At 40.9% G+C, this 11,858-nt stretch overlaps 1 protein-coding gene across 4 annotated transcripts in view; it reads right to left on the bottom strand.

Moving 5' to 3' along the window:
* Nucleotides 1-4,943: 4,943 nt before the first annotated feature.
* RIPOR1 (RHO family interacting cell polarization regulator 1) overlaps nt 4,944-11,858 on the bottom strand; it is a 203,909-nt gene continuing 196,994 nt past the window's right edge. For all 4 annotated transcript variants that reach the window (XM_066582639.1, XM_066582640.1, XM_066582637.1 and 1 more), the window contains exon 22: nt 4,944-6,350. In XM_066582639.1, coding sequence (XP_066438736.1) covers nt 6,253-6,350 — 98 coding nt within the window. In that variant the 3' untranslated portion in view covers nt 4,944-6,252. The remainder of the gene's footprint in view (nt 6,351-11,858) is intronic.

Genomic DNA, 11,858 nt, shown 5'->3' with positions numbered 1-11,858 from the left:
CGCTGTGTTTTACCTGTCTGGCACAAAGACACTGACTTGGGTAGGGTGCAGAGTGCAGATGGCTTTCCCCTTGCGTTGTCGATGAGGTATCCGGCACCCAAACAGAAAGAGTAGTGTGTGGACACATGGATTCCCCATTGCTATGTCACTCGTGGCACCTTGGGTCACACAAGATGGAGGCTGGGACCTAGCCTGACCCAGGGCCCGCTCACATACTTCCCACACAGAGTATTGCTGCATTGTGGAGATATGTAGAAGTGCTGGGCTGGCACCGGAGTCCTCTTTATGCCCACGTTTGCGGCGGAGGTGGCACTGGATTGGAATGATGATTGTACGTCAATTTATCATCGCCCCCCCCTCCTTTCAAAGAGGGTCGCTGCCTGGCCCTGCCAACCCTCTGCAGTGTGTGCCTCCGGTTCCTCCTCATCGCAGACGCACTTAGAAATAGACATAAGGTTGTTTAGCTATAAAGCGAGCGTGTGGCATGAGGGCAGCTGAAGGCTGTGCAGGGAAACTTTTGTGTGCGCTGTGGCTGCAGGGTCTTGCGGGGGGGGGGGGGGGGGGGGGTTGGGCAGCATGTAAGAAGAGGCAGCGGTGTGACCCGCAGGCAGTGATTGTCCTTGGTTGCAGGTAGTGTGGTGCTTAGCTAAGGTGTACCTTGCTAATGAGGGTTTGTCCGAAGTAAAAATTGTTGGGGGGGGGGGGGGGGGGGTGGAGGGGGGCAGACTCTTGCCCCCATTGTGGCTTAATAGTGGGACCTGGGAGCCTGAGATGCAGCCATGCATGCTGCCCCTCCCTATCAGTTTCTGTGGTTTTTCCATGACTTTCGGATGTTTTCCAGAGTTTCACAAGTGAAGACCTATGCGGAGCATCGGTCATATACAAAAATGCTCGAGTCACCCATTGACTTCAATGATGTTCGTTACTCGAAATGAGCTCTCGAGCATCGCTGAAAGTTCGACTCGAGCAACGAGCACCCAAGCATGTTGGTGCTCGCTCATCTCTAATTTCTATATCTATTTATGGTTTTAAAAGTTTGTTACATAACCTATTTCTATTCCTCATTAATATTTAATGTTACATCATAAGTCTTAACACATAATTCATTCATGTTATATTATGAATTTCCCTGTATGTCAATTTGTATTTGTATCACTAAATATGTAATAGATCTGATCTAATATTCATTCCAGTAGGTATCCTTGTGTTTAAATTCAGAATCCCAAATGCCTCTTTTGAGAAGCATTTTTTGACTAATTCTTTGTTTTATCTAATTCTTTCTCTATACCGTATTGGTATTCCCTGCATGTCTTTCCATAAATGTTTTGCAGCACCTGAGCTATTCCAAGTTATTTTTGATATCTCTTATATGTTCCGCTATGCAGGATTTTAATTTTCTGGTTGTACACCCCACATACTTGATGTAATATGTCATATGGTGTACAGAATGTAACATCAGCCGTTTTACAGTTAATGAAAGTATTGATTTTAAATTCCTTTGCATCTTCGTTATTTATAAATTTATCCTTTTTTAGGGTTAAATGACACACATTGCAGCCGGTGCCGCTGCATCTATAAAAGCCTTTTTGTGTTAACCAATGTGTTTTACTCTTTTGAATGAACAAGCTATGTGATAGAATATTTCTAAGGTTTCTATTTTTTCTAGCTACAACAGAAATACCGTTATCTAATATTTCGCACAATTCATTGTCTTGATGCAAGACTAAAAAAATTATTTTTCAGATATCTGCCAATCTTGTAAAAATTACTATTAAACGGTGTTGAGAATACCAGCCTCCTATTTCTATTTGCATTTATTCCATTTGTTACATTATCAATATGACTCATCAAGAAATCCTCCCTCTTACATTTGTCTAGTTTACTGCAAGCCTCATGTAGTACAGATTTTTTGTACCCTTGTTCAGATAATCCTAAACATGTGGATTTTTTTTAGGTATTCATAATCCTCATCTTTGGAGCAAGCCCTTTTTGCTCTTGTGAGCTCTCCAATGGGGATAGCACCTATCGTGTGTCTAGGATGACAACTCTCTACATACAGAATTGTATTCCCTGCTGATGGTTTCCTGAATAACACAGTTCCAATAGCACCTGATTCGCTATCGCCACGCAGAGTCAAATCCAAAAAAGGAATCTCCTCCGCATGATGCATGCATGTGAAGCGGAGATTTAAATCATCATTTATAAACTTTTCAAAACCATTTAGTTTCTCCATTCTCTTCTCATCACATTTCTTTGTCGTCCCAAATTAACACAATATCGTCAATAAATCTAGCACACCACACCATGTAGCCATAAAAGGGATTATTCTCTGAAAAGATATATATACATTCCCGCCATGCCATCCCTAAGTTGGAAACTGTAGTTGAAAATTTGGAGCGCATCAGGGCTCTAGAAATTTGTAGGAAAAAAATACTTAAAGGGGTTGTCCCGCGGCAGCAAGTGGGTCTATACACTTCTGTATGGCCATAATAATGCACTTTGTAATGTACATTGTGCATTAATTATGAGCCATACAGAAGTTATAAAAAGTTTTATACTTACCTGCTCCGTTGCTAGCGTCCTCGTCTCCATGGTGCCGACTAATTTTTGGCCTCCGATGGCCAAATTAGCCGCGCTTGCGCAGTCCGGGTCTTCAGCAGTCTTCTATGGAGCCGCTCGTGCCAGAGAGCGGCTCCGTGTAGCTCCGCCCCGTCACGTGCCGATTCCAGCCAATCAGGAGGCTGGAATAGGCAGTGGACCGCACAGAAGAGCTGCGGTCCACGAAGACAGAGGATCCCGGTGGCCATCTTCAGCGGTAAGTATTGAAGTCACCGGAGCGCGGGGATTAAGGTAAGCGCTCCGGTAAACTTTCTTTACTTCCCTGCATCGGGGTTGTCTCGCGCCGAACGGGGGGGGGGGGGGGGGTTGAAAAAAAAAAAAACCCGTTTCGGCGCGGGACAACCCCTTTAATAAATGGGAAAAAAATGATGCTTTAATAAAAAAAATAAGCACTTTCCATTAGAAATTCCTTTAATTTTAATGCATAGTTGCTGAATTTATGAAGATTATATTCGTTCACCTCCATCGCCACATGGTGTGGTATGCTAGAATAAAAGTTCTTTTACATCACAAAGTATCCAACATAATGTCTTCTGCCATTTGATATTATGGACCTGCTGGATCACACTCTTGCTATCTTGTAGGAAACCTTGTACTTGTTGCACAAATGGTTGCAGGGATCAATCCACCAACGAGCGTAATTGCTCACAGGGCGAATTGATCCCTGCAACACTGGGACGTAGGGGAGGGGGAAAAATCCCCTTATGTAACTAAGGGAGACTGTGAAATAGGGCCATTGACTGGTGTGTAGGACATAAAAAGAAAAGTTCCCTTTCCTTTAACACCCCCAAAGATTTATCTTCTTCCAAAAGTTTTCCCAATTTCACTAAGCAATCCTGCAATCCGGCGCTCGATGAACCATTCACAGCCATTCAGTGATGTCATTCACTGAATAGCTGTGAATGATTGAGCACCGGCTGACTTGCTGATGGCAGGGAAATTCAAGGCCGAGCAGAGAGATGACAGTGGGGAGAATTACATAGTAGCTTGCCACACCGCCGGGGACACAGATGCTGGCTAGGAGTGAGTATTGTTTTTTTTTACCTAGTCTCTCACTGGAATATAAGCAGAGGGGAGCTTTTACAGTATAAGAAAAATGTGCTGCAAAAGTCGGCTTATACTCAAGTATATACAGTATTTCAAGAATACTCAAAAAGCCAGAAAAATCATGCTAGGGCTTACTTTCATGGTAGGTCTTATTTTTAGGGAAACTGGGTATAGGAATTTAACCTTACTTTATATAGTCACATATAATTTTTTTAAAAAATATTTAGGGTGATTAATTATATTAATATCTAAAAATATATATGTAGTTTATTCAAGACTGACCAGCTACCATGCAGGCAGGGTGTGACCTGGGAGAAAATCCTGCCTATAGACTGACGTCATTGCTTGTGCGGAGTTTTCTTTACCTGTCCGGACGCTGCAGATCTGCCCTCCATCGCGGCCGGATCTTCTTTCTTCGGCCCGGCGCATGTGCCGTGCACTCTATTTTTTTTTAAACTCCTGCTCTCCCGCGCCGGAGAGCAGAAATTCAGCTGCGGGTGTGCCGCGGATCCGGACGGCTTCCATAGAAGCCTGTGGGACCCGTTCCCACGGGAGACCCGCACTAAAATGGAGCATGCTGCGGGTGTTTTTCCGCATACGCAATCCGCGTCTCAGGGGAAAATTACATCCGCAGAATTTAACTACCTGCGGGTGTCCCATGCATCCCTTTGGGCGCGGATCACACGTGTGGTAGAAACGCTGTGGATTTAAAATGTTATCTTGTCGTGGACATGAGGCCTAAGCCTTGCTTTCAATGTATTTAAAAATGGTATAAATATTTGTTTGCAAATAAAGGGAGAAATCAGTTGATTACACAAAATGTGTGAACGGTCTGATTCTTCGAGGAGCTCATAACTTGAGCCTTTAAATTTGGAATACAAGAAAATACCTGGAGCCTTCCATTGCGCTAACAATGTTCTTTTTTTTTAGTCAATATGAATTGAAGGAAATATGGTTAAAGGAGCTAAATGAACCAGTCAGAAGGGTGAAAAACATTTGGACTTTTGAACACCACAAAGTCACCCTACCTGTAGACCTCCCTCCCGTGTTGTCTCTGCATTCATCATTCTTCTGTATTCCAGGACACAACAACATGCCACCTAAAATATTTTACAATGGTATCTCAAAAAGTACGCGTGTACAACATGGATCCTGAGAGCAAGATATGCAAGCTCTTAGTATTTTCCATTTATTCAACAGTTAGGGCTTGGAGAGAAGATCCATTAAAAAAAAATAAAATTTTTTAAATAGTTTTCAGTGAACCTAAAAAACACAGCTTTGCAAGTTTTTTTTAATTTATTTAATTAAATACACAGAATTGTCCAGTAAGAAAAACATATGGAAGTTTTTTTCCTTTCATGTTTGGATTAAAAATGTAAAAGTGAATTACTGTATTTGTTTTGGTCATAAACAAAGAAATGAAAACCCTTTTTGTATGTGGAAAGTGATATAATAGTGAAGGAGCAATGGTAGCAATCAGCAGTATTGAACGGGGTGGCTGCGCCCATTCTTTTTACTATCCAACACCATTCAGAAGCCGGCTGCAACTGTATTATTTATGATTAGGTGGCAGCCTTAACTACAAATTAAATACAATTGCTTTTAGACTTAAGGGTGCTATTGCACAAGTATTAGCGGGTGACGGTAGGGTTTGTGATTTACCGCTAAATGCTGGGCTGTATCTTCAAAACGATGGCAAGTCCTTGCTCAGCCCAACAATTGGCATGCAAACGTTACCTGTGGCTGCACCTGTAATAACAACCTAATAGAGTGAATTAAATTAGTGACTAAATAGAATAAACCTATATATACATACATATATAGATAGATATCTATCCCTAGACCATGTCAGCAGATGTAGATCCTGTATTGTTAAAAGATAGAATGGAATTCTAGACAAAATAAATGGCACTGTCCGTTAACAACTCTGATAGTTACGGTTATTAATTTTGGTGTAAAAAAATCATTACCCAAGTTTATTTATATAACAAGGTCTGATTATCACTGAAAGAAAATCCCATCGGGCCATTTTCTTCATCGTATTTCACATTAAAATAAAAAATATAGAATTCGAGGACCATTTTACATAGACCAGTGGTGTTCCTTACAAAAATATTTGTGGCCACTTGTGCCGCAGGATAATATACTTACATGTGTAATGCGCTGAGGGCATGCATGGCAGATCTTTACATGATGAGGCATAAAATTAATGCCATATATATTAATAAAATCTACATTTTTCTACAAACATCACTGAGAAGGCGCCTTCCATAATGCAAACTCTTTGCATATTGCATTATCCCACACAGTAATGGAACATATGGATTGTATATTTGAACATTAATTGGTAGACATTGCTCATTACTGATCTTATCTTGTTCTCTCGCTTCATTAAACATTGTAACTGTCAGAGGTAGGTCATTTTAATAAAGCTTTCCATAAGCATCCACCACAAAGCCATCCGTAGTAAAGATGCTTGGCAATACTGTCATGTACACTCTCTCAGATCTTGGAAGTTCCTCTCTTATGTGCCGCTTATCTCCTAGTAGTGTCTATGGTATCTCCAAAATTTAGTGTCTGATATATTCAGAATGCTGTGCTTGCCATTGCTCCAGGTGCAAAAAGTCGAGGCAGATTTCCTAGTGTTTCTTCCAAATGTCGACAAGCAATTTTACCATCTTCTCCTATGTTAAAATGCAAAAGAACAAACAAATAAGGACACAAAGAAACTAGCGCTATCAAATTATACTTCTACCAGAATTGTGATATAAATTTTATTAGCATTAAGTTTTTAAAAGGGTATTCCAATTTCAGACTTTTATGGCGTATTCACACGATATGCCATAAAAGTCTGATAAGTGCGACCCACACCTATCTTGAGTTAGGACCCCAATCACCTCTGGCCACAGTCAATGCAGCTGCCGTGGGTAGTTTGGAGGACAAAAATAGCCAAGTGCCCTGCACAACATTGTTTCTATAATTACCATAGAAGTCAATGGGAGTTACACAAGCTGTATAGCACTGAGCTATGCAGTTTCCATAACTTAGAAGCTGCAGGAAGAGCACACTGTGCTATGCTGTTTGTATAACTCCCATTTACTTCAATGGAAGTTATGAAAAGAGCGTAGCTTTTCTGTTTCCGGCATCCAGACCACCTCGTAATTAGTGCTGTCCTCATTTCAGTCAAAAATTCCCGAGATGGGAACAGTCCTTTAAGAAGTGATTGTAGAGTGTGGCTGAGAGAGCACTATGACTGAAATATACACAGCTAGAAAAAAAGAGCAAGTGCCATAATATCTAGGTATACAGTTTGCCCTTCTAGGGACACCCAAGTATAGCAATCTGGCTGGGTTTTTGCCATTAGGTCATAAAGCCCAATTTGTTCGTCCTCAGTTGAATGTTCCACTTCTGCATGTATTTGGATTTAATAACGCAGTAAGGGGTTTTGAAAATACTCCAAAATCAGGGGTACAGCTAAGAGAAGATGTAAAATTTGCCAAATTTATAAAAAGATGCGTTCCATTTTTTGCACGAAATACTGACACATATATATAGCAACCATGAGGTGGCATAAAGAAGAGAAGTGTAAAAAAGCCTCATTTACCATACTACCGGTAGATGCACCATTGTAATGAATTTGGAATAATTTACCAATTCTCGAAGTTTGGAAACAATATTAATACATTGGATTAAATGAAGATTATGCCTTCCTAGGAAATAAACTTCACTTGACATAAATGAAGCAGTGAAGATCCGGTCCCCTAGGACATAAAATTTATTTGAAACAAATGTATAGGTCCCTGACCAATATTTTAAACATTATAATCATACTGCCTAATCCTAAACAGGAAAGTGCTCTGCAATATGCAGAAGCAGAGTGTTAAATGAGTCTTTGCCAGACCTCTCTCTCCACATAAATGCTGCAAGATATGTTGGAAGCAAATCACGAAGAACACCCTTGATACGAGCCTTGCATTTATTTCAGTCAGATTCTATATCTTGCATGTGGGCACCAGTTAGAGAAACAAACTGAAACTTTGGATAACTGTGATTGACACGTTCAAGACTGATATTGAGTGCCGGATGAATACTGTTATAGGCAGCCCAGAAATCACTGCGCACTATTAAACCTGGGTACAGCCATGTACTGCACTCCCATTCACTGCCTCCATCAGCCATTCTGTGGCATACAATAATGTAGACTGCAATATCAGCTTTGGCCACAACAAGGAGCTACAACACAACCTAAGCCTATTACTAAAACACGTGGATGTAGCTATTGGACTATATGAAGAATTTTCCAGAAAGAGTTCCCATTCGCTGTGTAGCTCTTTATGTGACACAGTGGGGAAGGGCCAGCAGGCATCATGGAACTGTGATGCAGATTAGAATTCAGAGTGTATGAGAGGAGGAGGCAGCACTGAGGTCTGCAGAAATAGTGGTGGAGAAAGTGTCTAAGGACATTGCAGCAGGCAGCTTCCATATTCTGGGGAGCTGACAGGAGCGAGACCTCCACAGACTGGCAGGACCCTGATGACCCAGGGGCCGAAGACGGCTGAATAGGAAGGAAGAGCGGGGGTGGCAACAAGAGAAATAGGGGGGAAGACAGTGTAGACAGAGTTCTGAGATTAAGGAATGGAAATGAGGGTCAAGTGGGGGGTGTGGGGTTGTACAGTTAGTACTGTCAGAGCAGCTGTTAGACCGTAAGTAAAATGATGAATACAAATAACGACAACCGTATAAACAGTAAGACAACGAATGTGAGTAGTCTGGTCAGTAAAGTGGGTGAGCTTGAAGTGAGAATGTCTGAAGAAAATTATGATCTAGTATGAATAACGAAAACATGGCTTGATAAAAAATGCGATTGGGCTTTGAACTTACCAGAGTTTTCTATTGGCCACCAAAAATAACAGAAGAAATTGAAAACTTATTCATATGACAAATAGAGGAGGTGTCAAATTGCAATGAAGTAATTATTATTGGAGACTTTAATTATCTGGACATAATATGCGAAGATAAAACCTGCAGATCTCACAAGGGTGATATGTTCTTGAGAACAATTAAAAATAACTACCTTACCCAACTAGTACGGGAGCCAACTAGAGGGAGAGCCATTGCATTTATTAACCAACAGACCAGACAGAATCACAGGGGTGCAGGTTAAGAGACACTTGGGAAAGAGTGACCACAATCTAAATAATTTCCAGCTGTCATTCGATAGGAAGCTTTATCAGGGAGAGACAAAAAAAAACCCCTGAACTTTAGTAAATCAAAATTTGATCAGCTCAGAATTACTCTCGGCAACATTAATTGGGACAATGTCCTCAAAAATAACAGTACAGGCAACAAATGGGAGAAGTTTAAAAACATTCTTAATAATAATGCGAGCAGTTCATACATTTAAAAAATAAAAGAACTACGAATAGAAGAAACCAATGTGGCTCAAGAAGATTGTAAGATGGGCAATAAGTGAAAAAAGAAAGCATTTAAATTACTAAAACAAGAAGGCAGTAAAGAAGCGCTAAAAACATACAGGTAAAAAAAAGTAAGGAAAAGATAAAAACTGCCAAGGAGGAGGCAGAAAGACTGATTGCTAAAGAGAGCAAAAATAACCCTAAACTATTTTTCAATTATATAAATGGTACACAGATCTGCACTGAAAGCACTGGCCCTTTAACAAATAATGCAGGAGAAAACATAGAAGATGATATGGTGGAAGGGAGGGGTGGGGGATCTATCAAATAGTTTCTTCTCAAGTATATTCACAAAAGAAAAAGAAATGCCCCATGAGATGCAAGGGGACGAAATAACCCCACCCCCTCCACTGTACACGTGGACATCTCCCAATGGCCTCTATCAAAATCAGATTGATTACATCCCGCGAAATCATTGTTGGCAAAGTTCAGTCGTTGCAATAAAAACCTTTCCTGGTGCCGACTGTGGCACTGATCATGAACTCCTTGCAGCTAAGATTAGGATCAAATTCTGTAGCATTAAGAAAGTTGCTCCCTTGCGAAAATTTGACACCTCTAAAATCCCCCAATCATACACTATTGAGGTAGCAAAGCCATTCAAACTTCTTGACACATCAGAAAAGCATCTAGAGGAACTATGGCACAATATACAGTTATGGAAACAGACAGTAAACATCTCACCTATAGGAAGCAGAAAAAAGGACTCTACTGGTTGTCAGAGCAAACCCTCAAAATAGCTGATAAAAGAAAAGCAGCAAAGGCGGACAGCAACAAAGACAAACTTCAGCAACTAAATGCCAATTTTCAGCGAGTGGCAAGAAAGGATAAGGAAATGGACTGGAATGAGCACTGCAAACAAGTCGAAGCAGAAGCCATGAAAGGCCATATGCGAGGCTGCGGCACCCTCGACCATATTGCAAACCTGCGATCAACAATGGAAAAAGCTTGAGAATACCAAAAGAATATCTACATGTGCTTCATCAACTACATCAAGGCCTTTGACTGCGTCGATCATGACAAGCTATGGCACGCCCTACAAGAGCTGGGCATATCGGCACTTCTAGTCAAGCTAATAAAATCACATTAGACCAATCAAGAAGTCACTGTGAGGACACAGTATGGGGACACAGTTTGGTTTGGGATCAGGAAGAATGTCCGATACGGCTGTATCCTCTCACCCTTCTTGTTTAACCTATATGCGGAAGTGATCATGCATAAAATGGACCTAGACGAATTGGAAATCAGGGTGAAAATAGGTGGAAGAAACATCAACAATCTCCGTTATGTGGATGACACAACCTTGCTTGCAGAAACAGAAGCAGGTCTGAAGCAGCTGATATGTAGGATTAAAACGGAAAGTGAAAAAATAGGCCTCTATTTGAATTTAAATACGACTAAAATTATGACAACTGCAAAAAATGGCCAAATTCACATCAAAATAGACAATGAGGTCATAAAATACGTGTGAGACTTCATCTTTCTTGGCCCAAAAATTGACCAGGCTGAAGAATGTATGCAATAGATAAAATCTAGGATAGCATTGGGGCAAACCGCAACATGGACAAAATCTGGAAAAGTAGGGATATCGGTATAGCAAGTAAACACAGGATAGTGCAAACCACCATTTTCCCCATAGCCATGTATGGATGTGAGAGCTGGACTGCGAAAAATGTTGATAGGAGGATTGATGAGCTTGAGCTGTGGTGCTGGCGTAAGCTGCTACGTATACCCTGGATGGCGAGAGTAACAAACAGAAGTCCGGAATCGTATAAGACTCAATATATCACTGGAGGGAAAGATGACCAGGCTCGCCTATTTTAGTCACTTAATGCAAGCAGAGTCGCTAGTAAAAAATCTATAATGTTTGGACAGATCAGTGGCAAATGAAGACCTGGCCACCAAAGTAAACAATGGCTTAATACTGTCAGAGCGGATACTGGCATGGATATCACACAAGTGAAAGAAGCAGTGCAAAACCGAAAAATATGGAGGGAGCTCGCTTTTAGGGTCGTGAACGACTTAACAGCTAACAACAACAACTCTGATTGGGTCACAGTTGCTAGTGAGGCACCACAGGGGGCAGTATTTGGCCCTATTCATTTTAATAGATTTGTTAATGACCTGGTAGAAAGATTGCACAAAATATCAATATTTGCAGATGATACAAAACTATGTAAAGTAATTAATATGAAAAAAACTGAATAGGTTACAAATGGATCTGGATAAGTTAAGGGATTGGGCAGAAAATGAAGTTTAACACTAATAAATGTAAAGTTATGCACAAGGGCAGGTGAAATATATGTGTCACCACAACACACTAAATTGGAAACCACTGGGTAACACTGACATGGAAAAGGACTGGGGATTTTAGTTAACTGTAAACCTAACTGAAGCAAACAGTGTCAGGCAGCTGCTGCCAAGGAGTCGGGAGGAAATTTTTCCCCAAATGGCCTAATTGGCTTCTGCCTCTTGGGGTTTTTGCCTTCCTCTTGATCAACTAGGGGTTGAAACAGGCTGAACTAGATGAACATTGTCTTCATTCAGCCTAACATATTATGTTATTATATAAGGCAAATGGGATCATGGGGTGCATAAGTAGAGGTCTATGGGCACAGGATGAGAACATTGTTCTTCCTCTTTATATGTCACTGGTCAGACCACACATGGAATATTGTGTACAGTTTTGGCCACCAGTACTTGAGAATGGACATATCAGAG

Source organism: Eleutherodactylus coqui, chromosome 11, assembly GCF_035609145.1.
Source record: "Eleutherodactylus coqui strain aEleCoq1 chromosome 11, aEleCoq1.hap1, whole genome shotgun sequence".
NCBI lineage: Eukaryota > Metazoa > Chordata > Amphibia > Anura > Eleutherodactylidae > Eleutherodactylus > Eleutherodactylus coqui.
The sequence above is the reverse complement of the archived record's forward strand: the minus strand, read 5'-3'. Positions and strand labels throughout refer to the sequence as shown.